This window comes from Onychomys torridus, chromosome 17 (assembly GCF_903995425.1).
Source record: "Onychomys torridus chromosome 17, mOncTor1.1, whole genome shotgun sequence".
Taxonomy (NCBI): Eukaryota; Metazoa; Chordata; class Mammalia; order Rodentia; family Cricetidae; genus Onychomys; species Onychomys torridus.
This window is the reverse complement of record NC_050459.1, coordinates 2,435,289-2,460,164: the sequence shown is the minus strand read 5'-3', so window position 1 is coordinate 2,460,164 and position 24,876 is coordinate 2,435,289. Positions and strand designations below refer to the sequence as shown.

Here is a 24,876-nt window from a genome sequence, read left to right as displayed (position 1 = left end):
GCTTAATGAAACTTTTGACATTTACAAGATGCTTAACTGTTGACAACAACATGACTAAGACAGGGTGGTTGAGCAGGCTCATTCTTCTTAATGTAATGAAATCAAAATATCCTACCCTACCCACAGGCACAAAAGCTACACAGAGAAACCCTATCTTGAAAAACCAAAGAAAAGAAAAAAGAAAGAAAGAAAAAAAGAAGAAACAAAAATATTATCATGTTTGTAGGAGACATTATCAAAAATATATTGTTGAATTTTGAATTTTAAGATTTCTAGTTACTGCCAGGAGTAGTACACACTTGTAACCCCAGCACTTGAGCAAGATGATAAGTATTTGAGTAAGATGATCAGAAAACACCACTTAAAGATTTCTTCAGATCAATATGTTTGTCTAGGATGACTGGGTTATGGGATTTGTCTACGTTTTCTGGAGCCTTTTTGGTAAGGCATCACAGTTATTAAGACCTGAACATTTGCATAGAACTTTCCAAGGAAAATGGCTAGGAACAAGTCCTGCTTCCAAGCCTAGCACCTTGTCCTTTACTAAGTTCTGAGCCTTCCATCCTTCTTACTTCTTCTATTCCCTGCTGCCTTTTCCCTCATCTTCATTAACCACTCATTTCTAAGGTATGCTTTCTTTAAAAAAAAAAAAAAAAAAAAAAAAAAAAGTTAATGGAAGTGTAAAATAATTGCAGTTAAGGGAATTTTATGCTCTGTGGAGCATCAATGGCCAGAAGCTGGGGTGAGAACATCAACAAGAAGGTGTTCAGCAGCCTTATTCATAGCCCAAATAGTCATGGGTCTGCACAGAGACATCACTGGTGGATCACAACAGAAAAGAGAGAGCTTACCTTTTATCGTGGAACTTTAGGGTAGACCTGTTGGCAAGCTATTAAAGCCCAGGCCCTGCCAACTGACACAACACTGGAAGGGAGCCAACAGGAAACTTCAAGTGTCAGGTTAAGGCACAACTTCATGTCCCCACCCAAGATACCAGCCAGGGCAGCAAGCTACTTCTTTGTTTAGAACACTGGGAACTGAGCTTCCTGTGAGGAAATTGAGAACCATGACAATGGAAACCAAACTTCAGCATCCTACCCTCCCCTGTCAAGTGTGTATCTGTCCCTCCATTCTGTATATAAGCAGTTATTTCTGTGTATTTAAACACTTGTAACACCCTGGAGTTGAATACATCTAAAGTTAAGGATTCTCATTAATTGTGAATCATTCCAATACTTGAATGTAAGGTCTCTCAAACTTAATGTGAAAATTTATGTAAAAACAATGTGAAAATTAGAAATGCAATTGACACATTTTGTTAAGCCAGAACTGTAGCACTATGTCTAGTCAAGCGGTCTGCTCATTTGCAAGTTGTCTACATGCAAAGCATTCTTTCCCTGGAAGCTTAAGGTCTCCTCAGCGAGTCATCTCAAATTGGGTAACAGCTTTGTTCTGAACCTGCTTTCTGCACTCTTTACTTTCTCTTCTCTGATTCCAGCACTGTGGCAAAGGAAATTGGGGTGGAGATTCCTCCAAAATCTAGGAATAGAACTCCCTTATGTCCTAGCTGATCACTCTTGGGTGAATATCCAGAGGCCACCAAGTCAATACAACAAAGAGACGTTTTCACACCCATGGTTATTACAGCACCACCCACAATACCCCAGTTATGGGATTGGTCTAGGTGTCTGTCAACAGAGAAATGGATAAAGAAATGGTAGTATAGTTATACACTGGAGCTTTATTCAGTCAGAAAAAGGAATAAAATTGCATATTTTGCTGGAAAATTGATACAACCTGAGACTATCATATTAAACAAAATATGATTCAGAGACAAACATCAAATGTTCTCTTGTTGTAGACCCTACAGTCTATAAAAATACATAAAATCATTTTTTATGACAGAAAAACAGAAGCAGGATTGGGAGAAATTGAGGAAGGGAAGGGGGAGTGGTGAGGGCCAAAGTTCTTGATCTACTTCAAAAAGATGTCTTTATGAAACCTGTCACCATGGAGTTATACACCAATTAAAAATATTTTGACAAACGTATAGCCTTAAAAAGTTCACAATTAGAAAACGTCTTTATTAGAAACAATATGGCCATTCTTGCATCATTAAGTTAAATAAATGCATTTATTTGAAAAAGAAAGAAGAGAGATGCAGAGGAGAAGAATCGATTGCAGATGACCAGCTCAGCCACAACCATAAACCTTGCTGCCCTGGCCAAGCCTGGCATGCAAAGGAGGGCGTCTGAAAGTCAGGTGCTTTGGCCTCGTGGTGAGGCCTTTCCGTTTAGGAGAACTTTACAAATCTAAATCCGTCTAGCCTAGGCCTCAAATTTTCCTTGACAGACAAAACCTGCTGAAATAAATAGGCTATATGGAATAAGCTACCTTTTTTACTTTTACTTTAAGGATTAGATAAAGCAAAACAGAGAGGAGGGGGACATGGTGCCGGCAGGTACTCAGAGGCAGCAGCAGGGGGCGCACCCCACTCACACACCTGGGGATTGGCCAGGACCAAGAGAGGAAGTAAGGCAGAGGTCAAGGCCAGGAGTGGGAGGAGAGGCCTTCCTGGGAAACCTAGCTAATCATTTAGCCAGGGGTGAGGCAGGTAGTGGGAGAGAAGAAAGGATCTTCCAGAAGCTAGCCTCTAGCCAACTGAATCCTGTCTAGGGCAATCCCGACCTGGATTTGTCAGAGCCGATACTGGCCCACCCACAGGAGAATCACAGAGCAGCCTACCCTAACAGAGAAGAGGACATTCCTGGGAAAGAAGTTATTTCAACAAGGAGAAGAAATCAGAGACCAGTTAGAGAAATGCTTATGATCATGTCAGTAGTCAACTCAAACGTAGATTAAAGGGAAGGTGTCTCCAGACCCCAGCTGCAGGATGTGAGGTTTGCTCTTCTGCCTGGCAGCCCAATGGTGATAAGAAAGCGGTTCTTCCTGTGCTGAGTGGTTCCTCACAGGCAGCTTCTAAGTGTGAGTAGTCAGACTTCACCATCTGGCTACAACTGCTGACACAGAACTCTGGCCATTCTCAGCATCGTTACCATCAACCGTGAGTTCCTAGAAAACAAAGTCCAGCCCAGATTTGCAGACTCAGAACCTGCATTCTAACCACCAGCCTCCAGCCCCCACCCCCAGTGATCTTGGGCACACTGAATTTTAAGAAACTATTCTAAGTTTCCTTATTTACTTACTTACTTATTTTTTATGTGTTCATTTTCCTGGAGGAGAGAGGTAAAAAAGAGTCCCATTCTGTAGTCCGTGTGGCCTTGAACTAAACACCCTCACACTTCATTCTCTGCACAGTACTGAGACTACTACTATGTGCCACAACCCATCCTCTTCTAATGTTGCAATAAACACCACAGAACTGGACCATCTCTCTCTCCTCTGCCTATTTTTGTGTCTTCCCTATATAACTAACTACAGTGTTCTGCCCATCCACCACAAAGGTAACCACTTAATATTTCCAATCACCTCTTAGACTCCTTCCCCTTTTACACACACACACACACACACACACACACACACACACACACACACCACCACCTAATTTTAATTCTTGACTCTAAGCACAAATAAATATACTGTTACTGACCTAATCTGGAGTTCATCTTTCTAAATAACTGTATTGTCTCTATCTATAAGGCACTTTGTTGCCATGGCAATACATGCATAATTGCCTGTGTAAGGTAATTGAGGGCTGCTGTATATGACAGATTCGCTGGCAGAAAACATCTGTACCCTCAAGGGTTAACCACCCTCCCTAAGTTTTCTTCCAACCCCTTGAAGTCTCTGAAACATTCGTATATTTTATGGACACTATAGTAGATGCAAGGAAGAGGGACCAGGTGGGAGCTATTGTAGGAAAGCTGGAAACCTCCTTCAGTCTGTTGTTAACTTGTAATGTAGTTTGGCACAGGCTTATTGATTTTTGTTTATAATGTAATTTTCTAAGCCCCGTTCCTATGTAAAGTGAGAAGAGGGGATAATATGCTTTCTTATACCTCAACCCTTAGAATGCTCTACAATTCAGAGTTTGTTTAATTTTAACTAAAATTATTCAGCAAACCTTCCTGGCATTAAACATTAACATGGCTATTTTTATGTGGCACAGTTCATTATCCTGCCAATAAATGATTAATTATAACTTTCTGTCTTGGCCAGTAGTTTTTCTGGACTTTTATGATTCATTATTTGTGCTGTGTTGTAATGAGGCCTCTCGAAACTGACATACTAGCATTTATTGTTTTTTATTGCTTCTCTAACGTGGCTATTGAAAGAGACACCAAGTGCCACATATTTAGAAAGGGTTTAAAAGTTTGCCGTGTTTAGTAAGTGATACTCAGCTGGCAGTAGATACAGAACCAGGAGACAGGTGCTTCTGTGGACTTGGCCATTTGAACAGCACAGCCATGATGGATAATAGCTCTGTCTGTCCCCCCAATGCAACTATCTGCGAAGGTGATTCCTGCCTAGCACCCGAGAGCAACTTCAATGCTGTTCTCAGTCTGGTGATGAGCACTGTGCTCACTATCCTGCTGGCCCTGGTAATGTTTTCTATGGGGTGCAATGTGGAAATCCACAAGTTCCTGGGACACTTAAAACGGCCATGGGGCATCTTCGTGGGCTTCCTCTGTCAGTTTGGAATCATGCCTCTCACAGGCTTCATCCTGTCCGTAGCCTTTGGCATCCTCCCTATACAAGCTGTGGTGGTGCTAATTATGGGCTGCTGCCCTGGAGGAACTGCTTCCAATATCCTGGCCTATTGGGTAGATGGTGACATGGACCTCAGGTAAGGTGGAGGCATCTGCAACTACTGCAGTATGCTGGGGTGATGCTTGGAAACCTTTATAATTTCCAATGTCCTTTTACCAGCTGCACTGACTAGACATCTGACTAGGGAGTTAAATGGGAAGAGAGCGTGCATCTTTTGGGACAGCTGCTTTGCTGTTAAAATTGGGGAGTTTCCTTTTGTGCCTGTGAATTGTTATAGCTATCATCCTGAAACAAAACAGTCATTTAGATTTTAATTTTATATCCTTAATAGTTTTAGTTAGCACACAAAGTAGTAGGTTTCTGTGTGATATTTGTATACACATATATCATTATGCTTTGTTCTTAATCATCCCTCATAGCCATCCCAGTCCTTCTCTCCCTCCTGCTGTACCACTTTTGGCCTGCTTTCCTGTCGCACACATTCCATTACCTTCTCTGTTCTTTCCTTGCTTTCAACTTCCTGCTCTTCACTGATAGTTTCCTACATGTCCTATGTGTATGACTATGTGTAAATATTTAAGTTTAAATCTAGATGTGCATCTGAGAGGAGGCCTTGATGTCTGTCTTTCTTAGTCTGAATTACTATGCTTGCACTTTGAATTCCAACTCAGTTAACAAGAAGTTGCATTATCTCTGGGAAGAGACTCAAAGTTTCTTTTTAATTAAATAATCCTTTCCCATCCACAACTGTAACTGAGAAAGTCTTGTTAGAATGGAATAAGGAGGAACTTTCTTTTTGATAACATGGAGGTCTGAGTGCAATACAAGCCCAAACTCTGTGGTCGACATCAGCTCCACCAAACTGCCTGTTCTTTAGACATAATACCTCTTGACTAAAATCTAATGAAAGATTCATAAATTCACTTTATCTCTGCTGACAATAAAAGGAAAAAATTCTTCAGTGGCATTTTTTAATTATCCTTACTTCTCCATAAAGTAAAGAGAAAATAATTTCTGGTTTTCAACAGAGTAATCTACCTGTAATGTTTGTCCAATCCAATTTGTGCCAGTTTGAACCAGCACTGGGTGGGAGAGAGGAAGAAGCAGCATTAATGGGACTAAAGCAGAAGTTTTTAATTCTGAAAGCTTCACTTTCCTCATCTCCTGTGGAGGACATGCACTTCAGCTAAGCATTGAGCTGTTCAAAAACCACGTGCTTATTAAATACTGGACAACCTGCCATCAGCTCTGTTAGTCCCTGGGTGCCTGGTGAGCAGCAGGGAACTAACCATTAACTCCCAATTGGTGCTGTTTTCCTGGTGCCTTAGGAAACAAAGAATATGCATTACTCATTTTTGCATGGGGACATAGAATTGCTGCCTAGCAACAGATGTTAGTTTCCTTAAAGAAAAGCCCTGTGAAATAACACAGATGATAAGTGTTATTGGCATTTAGTTAATCTGTGAACCACAATATAGTAATCAGGACTTTTGGGGCTTCTAATCCATTGACCTGCACACACACACACACACACACACACACACACACACACACACACACATACACACACACACACACTGAGTGAGATTTCCAGGAACTCATAAGAACCAGATTGTAGGGAGTGACCCTTAGGATTTGACATACACTAAATGGCTTCTTGATATTTGTAAGTTTTAAACAGTGCAGCCTTGTAACAGTACAACCTGTATCTGAACATGATATCATACATTATTGCTGAACCTAATATCAGTAGTATATGGTACCATATCAATACCCTTACATCCCTTATGCTGAGGACAAATTATTCAGTAGGATAATACAGAAGACATTACCATGTTCTACCACAGTGAAAAATAATGTGTGCTATAATTGCCCTTTGTCATAAAGAGGTGGTCATGCTACAATGAAAGATGACATTAGGGGTTGGAGAGATGTCTAAGGGCTAAGAGTACTTGTTGCTCTTGTGGATGACCTCAGTTCACTCCCCAAACCCCTATCAGGTGGATTAAAACTGTAACTCCAACTCCAGGGGATAGGATGGCCTCCTTTGACCTTTGTGAGCACCCATATACATGCATGTATGCAAACCCATTGATATTTTCAAGATCCATGACCCTCTGGCTGGTCAAAGCAGTGCCTCTTCTTTCAAACACATGTACACTCACCTCTTCTCTGTGGGAGAAGCAATCCAATCCCATTTTCTTTCTTTCAGCCTCACTCACAGTAAGCAAACTTTGTTGCTTCCATGAAATATTGATTTTTATTTTACTAGCTAGTATTTCTTAGATGCTTTGAGGTACCAAATATAAGGCTAAATTGTTAAAGATCATTGGTATATTTTAACTCTCCAGAGAATCCTAGGATCTTCTGCATTGACAGATGAGAAAAATTAGGGTTTATAACCTTTGCTAAAATCATCAAGTTGGTGAATGTCAGTATCAGATTTGAGATCCAGACAGACAATATCTACTGGACTCCTCTTAGCTCTTGACCTTTGAACATATACCTATCACCTGCCCAGTCTATAGAATCAGACATCTGTTGATATTTCAAAGGTGGAGTTTCACTTTTGATGTGATTGTAGTCTTTTAGATTTCTTTTCCTTGATTCCACCCAATTCCTCAATACATACTAAATCTTTAGTTATGAACTTCATTTCCCCCATATAAATGCTTTCCCTAGCAGTAATAGACTTACATGAGAAGAATTAAAGCCAAATGATATTTTTAATTTACTAATACATTAGAGTTTTATCATTCCAATGTGACCTCTCAGAAGTATTTATATCTTTAACATCTATGCCTTTTATAGAACTTAAAATTTTTTCACATAAAATACATTTTTTGTTTGGTGAAGTTATTATTCTCCCTACTGTTTATGAAAGTTCTCTGTGAACCATTTCAACAGTATCCAACAGTATTTTTGTCTTGTTCTTGTTATTAGCTCAGATAACATCAAAGTATAGCCCCCTTTCACTTATTCCTCAATATCTTATTGCCAAGATTCCCACTATATCTAAACCCTTCATTTTCCAACTTCCATCTTTTCTCTCCTATGAAGTTTCACTAAGAAATTTCTCAAGTCAAATTAAAACCACAATACAATTTCTTAAATTGGACAATAATTTTCATTCAAACTTTAGCAAAGCTATATATATTTTTACAAAGTATAACTAGAGAAAAATCCTGACTTCATTCTAATTCTGTTCTGTAGTTTAAAACAAAAATCATTCTCAGTCTCTTCCTCTTCACCATGCACTGATAAGGAATCCTGTTCCCCTGAATTCCCTCCTCATTATGAGGACATACTAGATGCCCAGCCCAGCAACAAAGGGCTTTTATTGTGGAACAGGTTAAGATAAATAATGTCAGAATGGTGAAAGAAGGAAAGGGGAGCAAATTTGAAAATTCCAGTATGTTGGTTACAAAAAGGATGAAGCATTGCTAGCAAATGAATGTTTTGGTTTCTTTGTTCATTTTTTTTGGTTTTTTTTGAGAGGGGGGCTACAGGATGCTACCTTTATTTGTCTATATTAAGTTTATCTATGAACACAATTAAACCTATGAGAAACTCTTTTTATTTCATTTTAGTTAGAATGTAAAACAATGTATTTCATTTTGATGTCTCAGTTCATACATTATCTTTGTGCCTCACTAAGAGTCATTGTTCCCAATGTCCTTCCCACACTTATTCTCTGCCCCCATCTACTTAGTCCTCAGGTCATTTCATATCACTGTGTGACATTTTTCTGACGACATGTGAATAAACAGCTACCTAGCATAGGTAGGACACCAATAACAGAAGAAAAGAAGTGATTCCATGAAAATCTAGCTTAATGAATCAATGAGTCTAATTGAGGTTACTCTTACAGGAACATGGACTACTCATAGTTAGCTGCCCTACTAAAGAAAATGTCTCTCATCCTCAAGCAACCATTGGCTGCATAAATCCTTGGGGAGGTACACAGCTTTATGAGCACACATACCCCAGCCATGACAGAAAGTTAATAGGTCCAATCTTGTGAATATTTCCTTCTAGAAATCACAGATATTGACAGACAAAAGGGAAATGGTCACAGATGGTCACATATATTTGGAGTGGGAGAGAGTCAGACACAGAGACACTGAGAGACAGACAGACACACATGTGGACAGGGGTGGCTCTATATGTGAGTTAAACATTTGATACTTGGTCTTTCATTTCTTCCTGCCTTCAGAAAGTCTTTTAAATGCATCTTTTGTATTGGTTTACTGTCACACTATTTAAGCTCCATTAAAACAAACGTTTTAGTCAAAATCATTTAAAACCCATTTTAAGTTCATTCACTTTAAAAAAGACTACTAAAGAAGTAAAGACCCGAATGACTTTGTTACTATCTATTATTTTGCTCAAATTATGCAAGTGTATTATCAGATGCATTGAAATAAAATCATTCATGTTCATCTGTTTTCCTTACCACTTGTTGGCCAAGTTGTGCGGGGGGATGTATTATAAATATAACTGACTTTCCTCTTGGTATTGTTCCAGAAACCAAACTCCACTTTTAATTATTTGTAGCCTGTGAGGTAACAGTGACAAGGAAAAGTCCAATACATTACCCAAACCCACATACTTAGGGACATCACATTCTTCCAATCCAGTGTGTGCCTTCAGAGCTCAGGTATTAAGTCCCTCTAGAATCCTGTGTCCAGGACATCTGAAGAGCACCAGAAAGACCCATTACTCAAAACCCTCTCTTCTGTTCTCTGTCATAGTGCTGTAAATAGCATTCTTGAAGAAATTCCTCCAGATCAAAAACCTAAATCTTCCTACTCAGTCAGGTACCCACAGTAAACAAAGTGTTTGCTATTCTCTGATTGCTGACTCAGACAGTGATGTTACATTAACTTTCCCAGGGAAGGTGTGAACAAACATCTATTCAACCTGATAAGAAACCAAAGTAAAGATTTCACCCAAGTTCCACTTGTTGAACCAATGAGTTTATTGAACTTACTTAGAAAGCACAGAGAAGAGGTTACTCCTAGAAGTGTCAATAAACCCAAAACAAATCCATTGCTACAAAGCCCACCCCATCATGGTCAGAGTTTACCCCTGTATTCAACCTTTCCTTTCCTATATGCTGTAGCAGCTCCCAGTATTACCAGGATATGAGGATGGGGCAAAAGGGAATGGGTTTCCAACTAAAATTTTGGGTAGGGTCCTGTGACCCTCCCAACACCCTTACTACAGGAAAATGTCACCACTCCCATTACCATTATCATAGACTAGTTAGCATCATACTGTTCGACTTATTCCACTGTCATAGCTACTACGTCAAAGTAATTTCTATTCTAAGACAGCCTGGTATGATAGGTTATGCATGGAAGAAAATGTCATATATAAGAGGTCACAAGCCCAGATACTTGGTACCTTCTTCAATAATTATTTTTAAGCATCATTGACAACTCTTTATGATCTGTGAGAACAATACTAGGGAAGGATGGTGCAGACTATGTCAGAAGACACCAAGTATAGGTGACCCTACACAAAGCCAGGTACTTTACAAACATGACCAATATGTATTTCTATCATCATACAGAATGGTGTACTGATTGAGTCTCACAGAAATTGAAAATGAAAGAGCACCTCCCCTAGAAAACACGGGTCATCACCTACAGCTGTTTGCTTCATTCCAGTGTCAGCATGACCACTTGTTCCACACTGCTTGCCCTTGGAATGATGCCCCTTTGCCTCTTCATCTACACCAAGACGTGGGTCGACTCAGGGACGATTGTGATTCCTTATGATAGCATTGGTAAGTAATTTCTCTGCAGGATGCTTCATATTACCCTCAAGGCCTGGCTCGAAGCTCCACACACATCATTTTCCCTTTGACCTAGGGACAGATTTTTTTTTCCACATTTAATTTCATTATGAATTTACCCTGGAGTCTGTAAAAATTTTGAAAGAATGCAAGTTCCAAAACTTAACTCTATGAAGAAAAACTGAATTTGCCTCACTTCAAAGTAACCTGGAAAAGAGACAGCTTGAGGATTATAGCCTTATCCTAACAGTCTCCCCTGAGGAGAATTAGGCTGCTGGCAAATGAGAGCCCTCATTTTCCCAGTGGCAGGTTTATGGTAATGGATCTTTGCATGACATATTCAAATTGAAGACACGTACACACAAATAAATATAAGTAAATAATAAATAAATAAATAAAATTACTTCAGGGTAGTAGGTAGTCATGGGTAGCAGAATGGGTACTCCTGGATGAGGTGTATTGTTCTTTATCCTTAACTGTAAACCATATCTTGATATAAAAGTCAATTTAATGGTAGACTCTATATTTTCATGTCCTGGAAATCAGATTTACTAGTTACTATTCTGCCTATATTTATTTCAACTCCTAAATGCCTCCCCATCTTGAAGATGCTTCTTTTCTGTTTGTGGGATAAAAAATGGTAGAGATGCAGAGATCCATAGCCAAATACCAGGCAGAGCTCCAGAAGTCCAGCAGGAGAAAGAGAGGAGGGAGTCTGTGAGCAAGTGCATCAGGATCATGATGGGAAACCTGCAGAGATGACCAAACCAAACCAATGGGAACTCATGAAAGTTGGATCAATGGCTGTGGAGCCTGCATGGGACTGGACTAGGCCCTCTGCACGTGTAGCTTGATCTGCTTGGGGAGCCCCTGGCAGTAGAATCAGAATCCATCCCTGGTGCATCAGGGGGCTTTTTGGAACCTACTACCTATGATGGGACACCTTGTGCAGCCTTGAGGCAGGGGGAAGAGCTTGGATTTGCCTCTACTGGATGAGGCCTTGCATTCTTGTGGGGGAGAGTAGGGGGTAGATTGGGGGTAGCCTTGGGGGGTAGGAGAAGAGAAGAGGGGAATCTTTGGTGTGTAAAATGAATGTAAGAAATCTTAATAAAAAACTTTATATTAAATAGATCATATTTCTCTGTGGAAAAAAAAGATAGACGATAAAGCAGTTGATATAACATTAAAATGGGGACAGGGACAGACTGAGAGAAATACCAGAATGTGCAAAGGAGGTGGTCTCTCAGAACTACCTTGACAGAAATGAGTTGTAGAGAATATAGCATGCAGCGCTGGTCAACAGGTATACTGCATAACAGCCTCTCTCTCTTTATTTATTTTACATCCTGACTACAATTTCCCCTCCCTCCTCTCCTCCCTCTCCCTCCTCCACCTCTCCCCCCCCCCCCCAATCCACCTTTCCTCTGTTTCTGTTCAGAAAGGGTAAGGCTTGCCATGAGTATCAAAATAAGCATGGCATATTTTGTTGCCATAAGACTAGGCATCTCCCCTTGTATTTAGACTGGACAAGGCAAACCAGTATGAAGAAGAGGTTCCCAAGCCAGCCAAAGCATTAGGAACAGCCCCTGCTCCCAATGTTAAGAGTACCACAAGCAGACCAAGCTAGACAATATGTCACATATATGGGTCGGTCCAATGCAGGCTCCCTGGTTGTTGGTTCAGACTCTGTGAGTTCCTATGAGCCAGGTTTCTGTGTGTCTTCTTGTGATGTCTTTGACAGTCTCTTATTAAGCTGACTTGGCAATGAATTTTTCCCTAATCTCCCTCAGAAAAGTTTTGGGTTTACTATAAACAGAAGCACACGTCCAAAGTCAAACAGAAACTCCCTAGGCTATTTAAGAAAGGAATTCCTGTGGGGATGGAAAACTAGACTAAAAGTCACTTCCATTTCAAAGAAAGGTTACTTCCATGAGTAAATGTTGTTCGGCCTACAGACAAGTGAGTTAGGACAATCTGTGTGAGCACTAACTGTGAGACAGACATCTGCATTGCAATCCTGCTCTTGCTCACATTAAATTGTGAGTTACCCCTAATTTCAACGGGGAATTTTGAATGTACAAGATCATCCTATTGTCCCCTGAGTAACTCCCAAATATCAGTAGAATCTCCCTCCAACAGGGTTTACAGTGACATCCAAGCCCAAGTATGTATACTCCTGCTTGCATCTCAAACTCTTCCCTCAGTGAAAACCTTCTCTAGAGTTGAATAATGCCATGGGTTTGAGCACCGAACAATATTGTACGTGTCTCAGAGAAACCATTGGCTGACTAAACAATTTTGATTGGATATTATTCAGTGCTAAAGCAAGTAATTTGTCTTAAAATATTCTTCTTTTGATATTCAGTCCCTTCTGGGAAATGTTCAATGAGAATATTAATAAATCTTTTTTTTCCACAAATAAGACTTTTATTTGTCACTATTAAAAATCTGGATCTCAAACAGATTCTTGGACTGGTGGTTCATATCCATCAGCTTGTTCAACTTTAGCACCTGTCTCATCACCAGTAGCTTTTCCAGAACTACCACCTTCACCATGGAGCTCGAGTTTTTCCAATTCAAACTTGGGTTTCTTCAGCATTTTTACTTTTCTAACGAAGACGTCATGAAGAGTATATTAATATGTGGATTGCTTATACCATATAATTTAAATCAAACACATTTTGAGTTGGGTTTTATTTTGTAACAAGGTATCACAATGTAACTCTGCCTGTCCTGGAACTTGATATGTAGGCTAGGTTGGTCTCAAACTCACAGAGATCTTCTTGCTTCTGCCTCCCAAATTCTGTGATTAAAGGTATTGCCATGGTTCCCAGAAAGACAAATAAATTTGAAAGGATGAGAAAATGAGAAATAAATTAGCATGTCCATGAGGAATGACCTCATAAGATGTCAAAAGAAAGAAGGAATAGAAAACCAAAAGATTTTTAAAAAAAGAAAGAAAGAAAAAGTAAAGGAGTTTTGAATACAAAAATTATTTGCTCACAATGTCTGTCTAGCCAGTTCTCCAAACTGACCTTTCTCCTGATTGTTTTCTAGTCTTTTAATGAGTGAAAAAATGAGCTGACAGCCTCATGAGATGTTGTCATCACTTCTAAATGAGGTTGTTAAGGCTTGGTGTAATTATTTAATTTGCTCAAGATTACTGGGGATCTGGGAATAGCTACTGGCAGGATCTCCAGCCTACTCTGCAGGCACTGTGCTTGTGACACCTTCCACATTGCTCAGTGTGCCTCTCCCACTCTAAAAATGCTGCTGAGCCCTGAAGACGCTGACATGTGGCTGAAAAGAAGCCCCTATGCAGCATGAGTCACTAAAGCTGGACTGTGTCAGGCAACTATACCAACATAAGTGAGCACAGGGTTTACTGATGTCAACACCATTGTGTATATCACCACAGTACTGTCAGGCAGGCATTATCCTACTCAGGTTTTTTGTAGAGAAACTGACAGAAGCTACAGCTCAGTCCACAGTATCATCCTTTCTTTCTTTCTCTTCTCTTCCCCTTCCTTTCATCCTATTCCCACTGTGTAGTCTTAAATAAATAACACATGATGGTTTTGATATATGTAAACTTCTTTTTGGATCTTACAAACAGGCATCTTACAGAGATAGCATGAACAATCTATCAGTAAATGGAGAAGTCTAGAGAGGAGAGAGTCAGTTCCCCAGCCACTGGAGAGTAAACATTACAGCACCTTCCCTCCATGGGCAGGGGCCACACTGGTGGGTGTGAAGAATAACCAGAATGGTCCATGAAGTCACTGAAAACCTTCATTGGCATTACCTGGCCCAGAGAGTAATTGCTTCTGTCATGGGTATTCCAAAGTCCTGTTCATGTAGTCCTGCCACCGTAGGCACCCCCAGGACGGGGGGACATAAGTCCAAAGGAGCCAACCAGTTGTATCCAGATAATTTTAATTCAAAACCTGGAAACTTAATAAAATTTATGGTGTGGCCTAGAAATCCAAGAAGGAAATCTCTTTAAAATAGTAGATACAGGAATAACCAAGGACTTTCTAGAAGATCTGACCAATAAATCTAACACGTTTTCCCACAGCTCTTCCTCTACACTTTTCTCCTGAGTTTGAGTAGTTCTTGTTTTATTGTCTTTCCTTTTCTTCTTTTTTCTTTCTTTTCTCCTATCTTTCTTAGTTTTTATTTTAATTCTGCTGAGTAATTTGGGAACAACAACAATTTTTGATATATTGAAGAATTTGTATTAGATTCATTTAAATTTTTTTTTTTTTTTGTGTGTGTGTGTGTGTAGGCTTTTAGTCCCTAGTTTGTTGGCCAGACCTGAATCAATCTATCCAACACTAGGCAGACATCTACTCTCAAAATTTCACCATTTCGTTTCACTTTCTCATACTACTTTCAAAGAGTTTTGACAAAGAAACAGTCCATGAGAAGTCGGAAGTCCAGTGCTGTGTTAAAGGGACTATTGGGCAAACAATTGTTAAATAATATAGAGACACAAATCATTTGTCACAGGAGTGGCAGTAAATTTCCCACGATGAAGTTGAAGTATGACTCTTTTATCTGGTTGGGTGAACACAGTGCTGCAAAGAATTATAATTACATGAGAGGTTGCCAGATATATTATCTCACAGAAAATTTAGGGCATGGTTTTTTCATCTTATTCTCTCATATCTCTGTCATAAATTTGAATAAATGAAATGAATTTTAAGTAGAGTTTGTTAGCCTTCAAAATTCCTATGGACATTAAGCAATTTTTTTTAATATTTTTTTTTCTACTTTAAAATTACGGTCATGCTGGAACTCTCATCGAATAATTGATGGAAGTGGATGCAGAGATCCTCAGCCAGGCCCCAGGTGGAGCTCCAGGAGTCCAATTGTTGAGAAAGAGGAGGGACTGTAAGGGAGTGAATTGTTGAGACCAAGATTGGAAAAGCACAGGGACAAATAGCCAAACGAATGGAAACACATGAATTATGAACCAAAGGCTGTGGAGCCCCCAGCTGGATCAGGCCCTCTGGATAAGTGAGACAATTGAATAGCTTGAACTGTTTAGGAGGCATCCAGGCAGTGGGACCCAGACCTATCCTTAATGCCTGAGCTGGCTGTTTGGAACCTTGGGCTTACACAGGGACACTTTGCTCAGCCTGGAAGGAGGGGACTGGACCTGCCTGTACTGAATCCACCAGGTTGAATTGAATCCCCAGGGGAATCCCCAGGCCCTGGAGGAGATGGGAATGGAGGGAGGGGATAGGGGGAAGATGGGGGTGGGGCAGGAGGGGGGAGGACAGGGGAACCCATATCTAATGTGTAAAATTAAAACACAAATATAATAAATAAAAAAGGAGAGAAAAAGAAACAAAATGCACAGGCATAGAAATTAAGGAACAAAAATAAACATTATATGCAAATAATAAAAAAATTATAAATGTTTATTTTTACCACCATGAAGTAACAGGCCAGTGTAGAATATACCTACTTACATTACAAGAATACACACACACACACACACACACACACACACACACACACACACACACACGCAAACTATGAGGAGGTATTTTTTCTAAAAATATAAAGACCTAATAGACTAAAGAAGCAAAAATGTTGCCAAATAGAAAGTAGGTTGGTAATATAAGGAACCCTAAAATTGTCATCCCTGGATTGAGATAAGTTATTTATATCATCATTATTTCTCTACCTATAATTAACTAGAATGGAGAGAGGGGATGTATAAAATATATATGTGGATGTGTGAATTTGTGTGTGTATGTGTGTATCTGTGTGCACATAATTCTACATTCTCTTTTCAGTATTCAAGAAGACAGAACACTGCTAAGCCATTTCTAGGCTTCTTACATTTCCTTTTCCTTGTGTTAATGTTGTTTTCATCATTGTTAGGCACTTCTCTGGTTGCTCTTGTTATTCCTGTTTCCATTGGAATGTATGTGAATCACAAATGGCCCCAAAAAGCAAAGATCATACTTAAAGTAAGTACCCCATGCATGGACAGACTGCCCAACTCAGTGCCCTGCAGTCTGAACTAGAATGACATGGTCTTTCCATCTCCTAAGTGGCGCTATTATCATTACATCTACCTTTGGAAGACTTGCCATCATCAGTCCTAAAGCCCCCCTTAGAGAACGTCCTTTCTGGTCCCATCTGAGGGACAAATTTCCATCCATCCTTTAAGCCACCAATCCTAGTGTCACCTGTTTGTTTTACTCTGTTTTCAAATGACCTTGCTGTTACATAGGCTGAGCTTATGGTATAAAATATATCTAGGCAGCTTTCTGAGAAGGTACAGCGTATCTTTCTCATAGCTAAAACAAATTGTTCATACTTAGCATATCTTTCCCATATATAGAACTCAGTGCTCCCAAACTGGTAGATACTATGCTGTGGGATGTGGGGGAATAAGGTAGTTGGCATTTATTGTTTTATAGGGAAAAAAGCAAAATGGTCATCTCCAAATGTTTTTGAATTTAATCAGAGAAGAAGAAAATAGATCTGGGGAGATGGCTCAGCCATTAAGAGTGTGTACTGCTCTTGCAGAGTACCCCCACAGCAGGCTGTTCAAAACTACCTGTAACCCCAGCTCCAGGGGATCCAGAGACCTCTTCTGGACTCTGTGGGCACCAAAACTCATGCACATATGTACACATGGACATACATGCAGTAAATTTGAACCTTCCAGAAAAGGAAAAAAAAATATTACCATGGCTTATGTTTATTCTTATTTGACTTTTACAAACTCTTATATCCATTAGTTATGATTACAACAAGCATAAAATATAACTTGGGCAAGATTTTATGTTTTGCAAGCTCAGAAATCTTCCTTGTGCCATTTAAGCATGAAAACATTGTCCTGATGTTTCCTTAGTCTCTAGAACACAGAAGCTCTTTTTGTCCCACAAAGCTGGAGAGACATAGAAAACTCATATTCGCTTTCCCAAAGGAACAGTCTGCCCAATCTTCACCCCTGACAAACATCTCTGGACTCACTTTGACACAAGTATGTGCACTTATATGCCTTTTCTTCCAGATTGGATCCATCGCAGGTGCAATTCTCATTGTTCTCATTGCTGTGGTTGGAGGAATACTGTACCAAAGTGCCTGGATCATTGAACCTAAACTATGGATTGTAGGAACGTTATTTCCTATAGCTGGCTACAGCCTGGGGTTTTTCCTGGCTAGAATAGCTGGACAACCCTGGTACAGGTATGAGGCTGAGATCAATGGGATTGAGCATTTTAGTTTCTAACAGCTACTGCACTAGTTTTCTGGGGTGCCAGTACAAAATGATCATAAGGCATAAAGAGGTGAGTCTGAAGTTAAGAGCATGGGAAGCTTCCCAGCACCCACATGGCTGTTCACAATCATCTGCACCTCCAGTTCCAGGGTATCCAATACCATTTTCTGGCCTCTGCAAGCACCAGGCACACATGTGGTGCATAAGCATATATGCTGACAAAACATCCATTCGTACAAAATAATTTTTAATTAAAAATAAGAAAAACAACCCTTAAGTGGGTCATTTTGGCAAAAGCTGGCACATTCTTATAGTTTCACAGGTCAGAAATCATACTTAAGGAAGTATAGAGCTGGCTTCTTCTGTGGTCTGTGGCTGATTTTTTGGAGGACTCTCACTTTGGTTTTTAATGTCTATCTTCTCCTATGTCCCACCACATTTTATTCTTTCTGTGCATGATTCTAAGCTCAGATTACCTCCCCTTCTTATAAGTATGTAAGTCACATTAAATTACAGGACACCCTAATGACCTCATCTTAACTCATTATATCTACAATAACCCTGTTTCCACATGAGGTCACATTCTTAGATACTGAGGGTCAGATATAGGATGGCAACATTTGAATTTGAGTGAGAGACATACTCAAATCATAGAATCTGAAAACATTGATGCCAAGTTCAAAATCCTTCACCTTCAATCACCAATTACATCATTTAAATAGCATCATTTGTTCATAAATTATACAAATCTCCAAGAAGCACTGGCTGCTTTTGTCTTCAACTTCCTGACATTCTTCTCCATTAATCCCCAACCTGTTAAGTAAAGTTTTTCCTTTGCTGTGTACTCTGATTTAATAAGCTGAGTAAATTTCATGTAAGTAGTCAGTTTAGTCTTGTGATAAATATAGGTTCCTCTAACTGGCACCAAAAGGACTCATCACCCAAAGGTGATGGACACTAAAGTATACTTGTCATTTATATAAAAACATTTTTTTCCAAATGGTTCACCTAAATCAACAGACAGGCAGAAAATCAGGTATAGAAACAGGTATCAATGTGCATCTGAGAAAAAGGTGAGCAAGTTTGAACAGTGTGGGCACTTCTATGCTTGACCAGGCAGATTCAGGCTTCATTTTACCCTGCCACTCACTCACTGGAAGACTTTGGGCTACAGGCTTACTTTACCTTGATTTTCTTTATTGAAGATTAGAAACATTATTTTTTTATCTTGCAGACTTTTAATCAAGACTTAATCAGAACAAAATTAATTTTAAAATAAATGCCTATGAGAAATACCATAGCTTCAACATTTTCTGAGCCCTGATCTCTCCTGTATGTTTTCACTAAGTGCATAATTTGAAAATGGGTGAAATGGGCCTCCTTTGCAATTTATTGAATGTTATAAATGAACCTACCTTTCACATTATAAATATATTAGGACTAAAGAAAAGTTTCAGTATTTAAAAGCATGTACTTCTTTTCTAGAGGACCTGAGTTTGCATTGTAGCATCCATTGTGGGTGGCTCAGAACCACCTTTAACTGTAGCCTCAGGGGCACCCAATGCCTCTGGTCACTATGTGCACTGCACTCACATGCACATACCCACATGCATATACACCATTAAAGATAAAATAAAGCATAAAATAAATAAATATATTTATATAGTAGGTTGTTTCATATATTAATGTACTTGTCCAATGTAAAGTTATGTTAAAAATATACACCAAATATGGATGTTAAAAGTAGAGATAAAATCTAGGTACACGCTTGTGATCTCAGCAATAAGAAAGCTGAAGGAAGAAGACTGCTGTAAGTTAGAAGACAATCTAACTTGTACTACATAGTGAGACCTATCTCAGAAGGAAGGAAGGAGAGAGACAGAGGAAGGAAGGAAGGAAGGAAGGAAGGAAGGAAGGAAGGAAGGAAGGAAGGAAGGATGGAAGGAAGGAAGGAAGGAAGGGAGGGTGGGAGGGAGGGAGGGAGGAAGAGATAAAGAGTGAAGAAGGGAAGGAAAGGGAATGGAGTAAAAGGAAATAAGGTAGAGAGACAGAGGAAAGGGGAAAGGGAGGGAGGAAGAAAGGGAGGGAGAGGGAGAAGAGGGAAGTGAGAGAGGGAGAGGGAGGAGAGGGGAGGGAGGGAAGAAAATAATTGCAGTCTGTGTACATGCTTTCATTATACCTTCCCTTTCTGTTATATCCTAATAAGCCTAATAACAGGTAAAGCATATACATCTTTGACCTTTCTCCCAGGTGCCGAACAGTTGCCTTGGAAACTGGAATGCAGAACACTCAGCTGTGTTCCACCATTGTACAGCTCTCCTTCAGCCCTGAGGAACTCAACCTTGTGTTCACCTTCCCACTCATCTATAGCATTTTCCAGATCATCTTTGCAGCGATATTATTAGGAAGTAAGAAATAATGCTAATCAAATTCTACTATGATGTTCCTTTTGGGTAAATCCTGGAATTGCTAAAACAGACTTTTTAAAGACTCTCCATTTCTGGCAGTTCATTGTACAAATAAATTTGAAGAAAATGCATCCACAGAAGTCACTTATCCTGACTTCATATATGCTGATGCAAAGAATATGATTTTATTATAGGCCTTAGTGAGGCATTTTTAAGAGAAAGACGGAAGAGATGGATCCTTGCTGCTGACTTTCTCTTCCTCAGTAGTGAGAGAGGCACATTAGCCTGTGAGGAACATTTAATTGTGCACCTTTCTAATTGCTTCCAAGGAACACGGGTTTTAGCAATTTTCACTACAAAGCCTTGTCTTGACATACTTTTTAAATAGGGCATCTATCAGGTAGATGGCAAGCCTAATTTATAATGAAAAATTGTAAGTCAGATGTGAAAGTTTGTACATGTCCATTTTAAATACTCCTATAACTGAAGAAGGGTAAGCAAAGATGTACCAGAGGTAGATAACCCACTTCTTAGTTTTACTCTGTCATAGCATAATTTCATCCTCCCTCATTTAGTCCACACTAACTCTCCTTCACCAAATAGGAACTTTTCCCTATCATTGACTATACAAAGTCTGATGGTGCTTAAACTGCATTTTTAAAGTCCTATTGAAAACAAACAAATAAACTTCCTCTTAATAGAAAATAGTAGTGGAGGAACATGACAAAAATACTGGGAAGGTTAAGCTATGAAATGCCCAGAGATAATTTCATCTATCCTTGTATTATTTTTATCCCCAGCTCCAATGTGTATCCATGTGCCTGCAAGTGCCCAGCACACTGGCTCAGTGTTATTTCTCAGGAAGAGTCTCCTTTCCAGTATGAGAGTCTCATATCACACACACACACACACACAAAATATTACATGGATCCATTAGGGGTCTGACTCTGAGGAAACACAACCTAGCCTAACCAGTGAGTTTCAGGCCAGTGGAAGTTCCCTGTCTCAACAAGCAAGATAGATGGCTCTTGTGGAGCAACACTCAAGGTTGAACCCTGGCCTCCATACTTACACACAAATGTGAATATTCATCTGAATACACACGTGTACCTGTGTGTGCTTGAGCAACATGCACACACACAAAAATGCACACACATTCACAAACACAAACACAAAGAAAGGGGAGAAAATGCTGATAAATACTTGTAACACAGAAAAAAGGAAATCTGATCAACAACAAGAAAGAATGAGTGAAGACAAAAGACCAGGCATGTTATTCTGACCCAAGACTTTCCATAAGGGATGATCAGACCAAGACGTTGGACATTGCACACAGGCATACAGTATATTTAGTTGAAGACTACACATTAACTAGGTTGGTGTAGACACAAAAATAAATTATTTTTCCTTGATGTTAAGTAGCATATACAGCTTGAAGCCATGAGAAGATCATACACTTATGCTGAGCAAACATCCTCTGAAGCTCTCCTCCCAGACTTCTGGAGTGCAGTCATTGCTGCTATATGGTGATGCTAAAACTAAAACAATGATAGTTGGTTTCCCATAACACCTCCAGTCTGTAGAAAATGCAAAGTGCTATCTGAGCTGTATAAAGCAATCACTGGCCAAAGTAATTTTTCAAGGTGTCATTCTGAAACTTACTTGACCTCTCATACATGGTTTTTTGCAGTTTATGTCGCATACAAGAAATGTCATGGAAAAAATAATACTGAGTTGCAAGAGAAAACAGACAGTGAAATGGAGCCCAGGTCATCATTTCACGAGACAAACAAAGGATTTCAACCTGATGAGAAGTAAACACTAAGGGGACAAAAAAAAAGCTTAATGAAAGCATTCAATAAACAACAACTATAATTATTTCCTTTGGTGGAATGATTAGCAGAAAAAAATGTTAAAAGTTAAATTCAAATTGAAATTTGTTATTGTTTTTGGTGCAAAGTGACTAGCAATCCATTTTTTAATATGATAAACATCTATCTGTGTGTATCTGTGTGTGTCTGTGTGTTTGTGTGTCTGTGTATGTATGTGTACATGAGTCATTTCTCAGTATCCACGGGAGAGTGGTCACAGGATATCCTTTGATACCAAATTCACAGAAGCTTAAGCTTCTTTCATAAAATGTTAAAATGTTTGCAATTATTTTTCATATACTTTAGATCAATATTAACTTACTTAAAATATTTATCATGATGTAAATGATATGTAAATAGTTGTTTTACTGTATTGTTTAGGGAATGACTTTTTTTAAAGCCTGTGATATTTTATGTTCAGTACAGACATAATTTTTCCTGATGTTTTTGGCAAAAGTAGGTTATAGACATAGATGTCAAACTCATCCTTGGAAGGGCAAATGAATGCGCAAAGAATGTATAAATACATGCCAGCTAGATAGATGATATATGGTAGATAGATAGATAGGTAGATAGATAGATAGATAGATAGATAGATAGATAGATAGATAGATAGATAGATAGATGATAGATAGATAGATAGATACAGAAATAGAGAGAGATAATAAATATAGATAGATGAGAGAGAGACAGATGACCAATCATCATTACTTAATATATTATCAGAAAACATCTATAGGCCTAACTGGATATTTCAGACTGGAAAACTTGTCACAGTAAGCTGAATTCAGAGAAAAGCACTTTTATGTGTTAAAATATAACAGTTTATTACTGTAAAATGTTGATTTTGTTCAGTATTTATGATTGTAAAAAGATCGATGTGAATGAATGTATTCCTCTGACATTTTAATCATCAGCTTGAGACTTTGAAACCTATTTGTTTGTAATGTTTCCACTATACTCTGGCAAATATCTGTCTTTGTATGTTAGAAAAGTAGCTTCTTCCAATGACATTCGAAAAGCAGAAGTGAGAGAAAATGTTACTAATGAATTCACTAACAAATTAGAATTGGACTAAACTCATCAAGGATATTTCACATTCATTCACATTCTTCTAGGGTCCACCAATGGCCACTTTATCTTTCAAGGAAAATAGCTCATTTAGAATGGTTTGTACTTGGCAACTACTTTTTTGAACTCTATGGAAGTTTATTGAAGGTTTGCCTGTGAAGCAGCATCAAATTGGCCAATACAAGTGCTATAACAGCCATCATGAGACGGGAGGCATCAGAAATTACAAAAAAAATGCTATCAGTCTATGAGCTAATACAATGAAAGAGACAAAGAAACATAAAGAAAAGTACATATAAAAAATATGGTCAAAGCACTTAATATGGTCAATCTGATGTGTGGCAGGACGTAGTTACAGGAAGGTTCATGTCAGGGAATGATATTTGAAGATGATGATGAGTCCCCAGGATGCAAAGCAGGAAAAGCACCCTGCAGATGCTGCAGATAAGTATAATGATAAAAACCAAATAAGATTTGGTAAACGCCAGCAAGGTAAAAGCTGCACAGGTCAAGTGCTAGGCTTTTCCATGTAGCTAGAAGATTTCCTGTGTCCCAGCCTGCCAGTGGTCAGGACAAATTGCTCTCCATTGAGTTCTAACTTGATTGAATTTTCTTCAAGATACACATTTTTAAACTAGCCTTTAATGGTTGGTCTCATGGCAACCTTGAATATTCCCTTTAATTTGTGGATTTATTCCTTTTAATTATGTATTCCTTCAATTTATAATGTTCTAGTTCCAAAAAATATATATATTGCATTTTAATGACCTGATTCAGAATGTGCTGGTACCTGAAAGGATTATAGGAACTCAGCAATGCCTGTGGAGGGATGATGTAGACTTGAAACATTTTGACTGGAGCGATCACATGTCTGTAAAGTATTTGCTATGAAAGCATGGGGCCAGATTTTAACTATCAACATTCATGTAAAAATGTCAGGTATGACAATGTGTACCTGCAATCCCTCTGCTAGAAAGGAGAAGCCAAGGGAACCACAGCAAATCTAGCCAATCAGTGAGCTCTGGATTCAGTGACAGACCATGTCTCAAAATTTAAAGTGAAGAACTAGCTAGCTATAAAGGAAGATGCCTGCCATTCACACACACACACACACACACACACACACACACACACGAGAGAGAGAGAGAGAGAGAGAGAGAGAGAATTCTTACATCAATGACAAATTCACTAAGTTGTACTAGGAATGTCTTGAGGTATTGGGAGAGGAGAGGAGAATGGATTTTCTTCTTGGGACTGTCAAGAAAGTACCTCCAAGGATGCAAAAGGAAGTCTATCTGTTAAGTGCCTTCTACACTTTCCTCATCAAGCAAAAAACAGACAAGTGCACTAAAGGCACCCTGTGAATTTCTATCAAGTTTCCAACACACCCAAAGTCAAGGGCCTGAATGTCAGCAGCTGCAACAGCAGGATTTTCCTCCCTGTTGATAAAGAAATGTGACATAGAACTTTGCTTTCTTATAAGATGTGATACCTTGTGAGTTTAATATTTCACCTAATATTTTAGAAGGAAAAAATAACTAAGCTTTCTCAAATGACAGATCTCTATTTTGAAATGAGTGTGAAAAGCTGATTAAATCATGTATATTATTGCCTCTGTTTCATATTAAATGAATATTTTATTTTTAGGCATGAATAAATGAAAAAGATTTTTGTAATATCTGGTTAGTGGAGTCTTTGTGAATATTGTCAAGATGTCCTCACTATATAATCCCGGGGATATAA

The 24,876-nt window shown here is 38.9% G+C and overlaps 1 protein-coding gene across 1 annotated transcript; it reads left to right on the top strand.

The window, feature by feature from the left end:
- Positions 1–4,430: 4,430 nt before the first annotated feature.
- Positions 4,431–22,009, top strand: Slc10a2 (solute carrier family 10 member 2). Its single transcript, XM_036209299.1, has 6 exons — positions 4,431–4,807; positions 10,407–10,525; positions 16,433–16,521; positions 17,577–17,752; positions 20,034–20,191; positions 21,882–22,009. The coding sequence occupies exons 1-6, from the start codon at positions 4,431–4,433 to the stop codon at positions 22,007–22,009; spliced, it is 1,047 nt and encodes a 348-aa protein (XP_036065192.1).
- The last annotated feature ends 2,867 nt before the right edge of the window (positions 22,010–24,876 follow it).

Coding starts and splice junctions, on each gene's coding strand:
- Slc10a2 (XM_036209299.1), top strand. CDS start 4,431: ATGGATAATAGCTCTGTCTGTCCCCCCAATGCAACTATCTGCGAAGGT. Junction 10,526..16,432: donor GATTCCTTATGATAGCATTG/GTAAGTAATTTC, acceptor CATCATTGTTAG/GCACTTCTCTGGTTGCTCTT. Junction 16,522..17,576: donor AAGCAAAGATCATACTTAAA/GTAAGTACCCCA, acceptor CTTTTCTTCCAG/ATTGGATCCATCGCAGGTGC.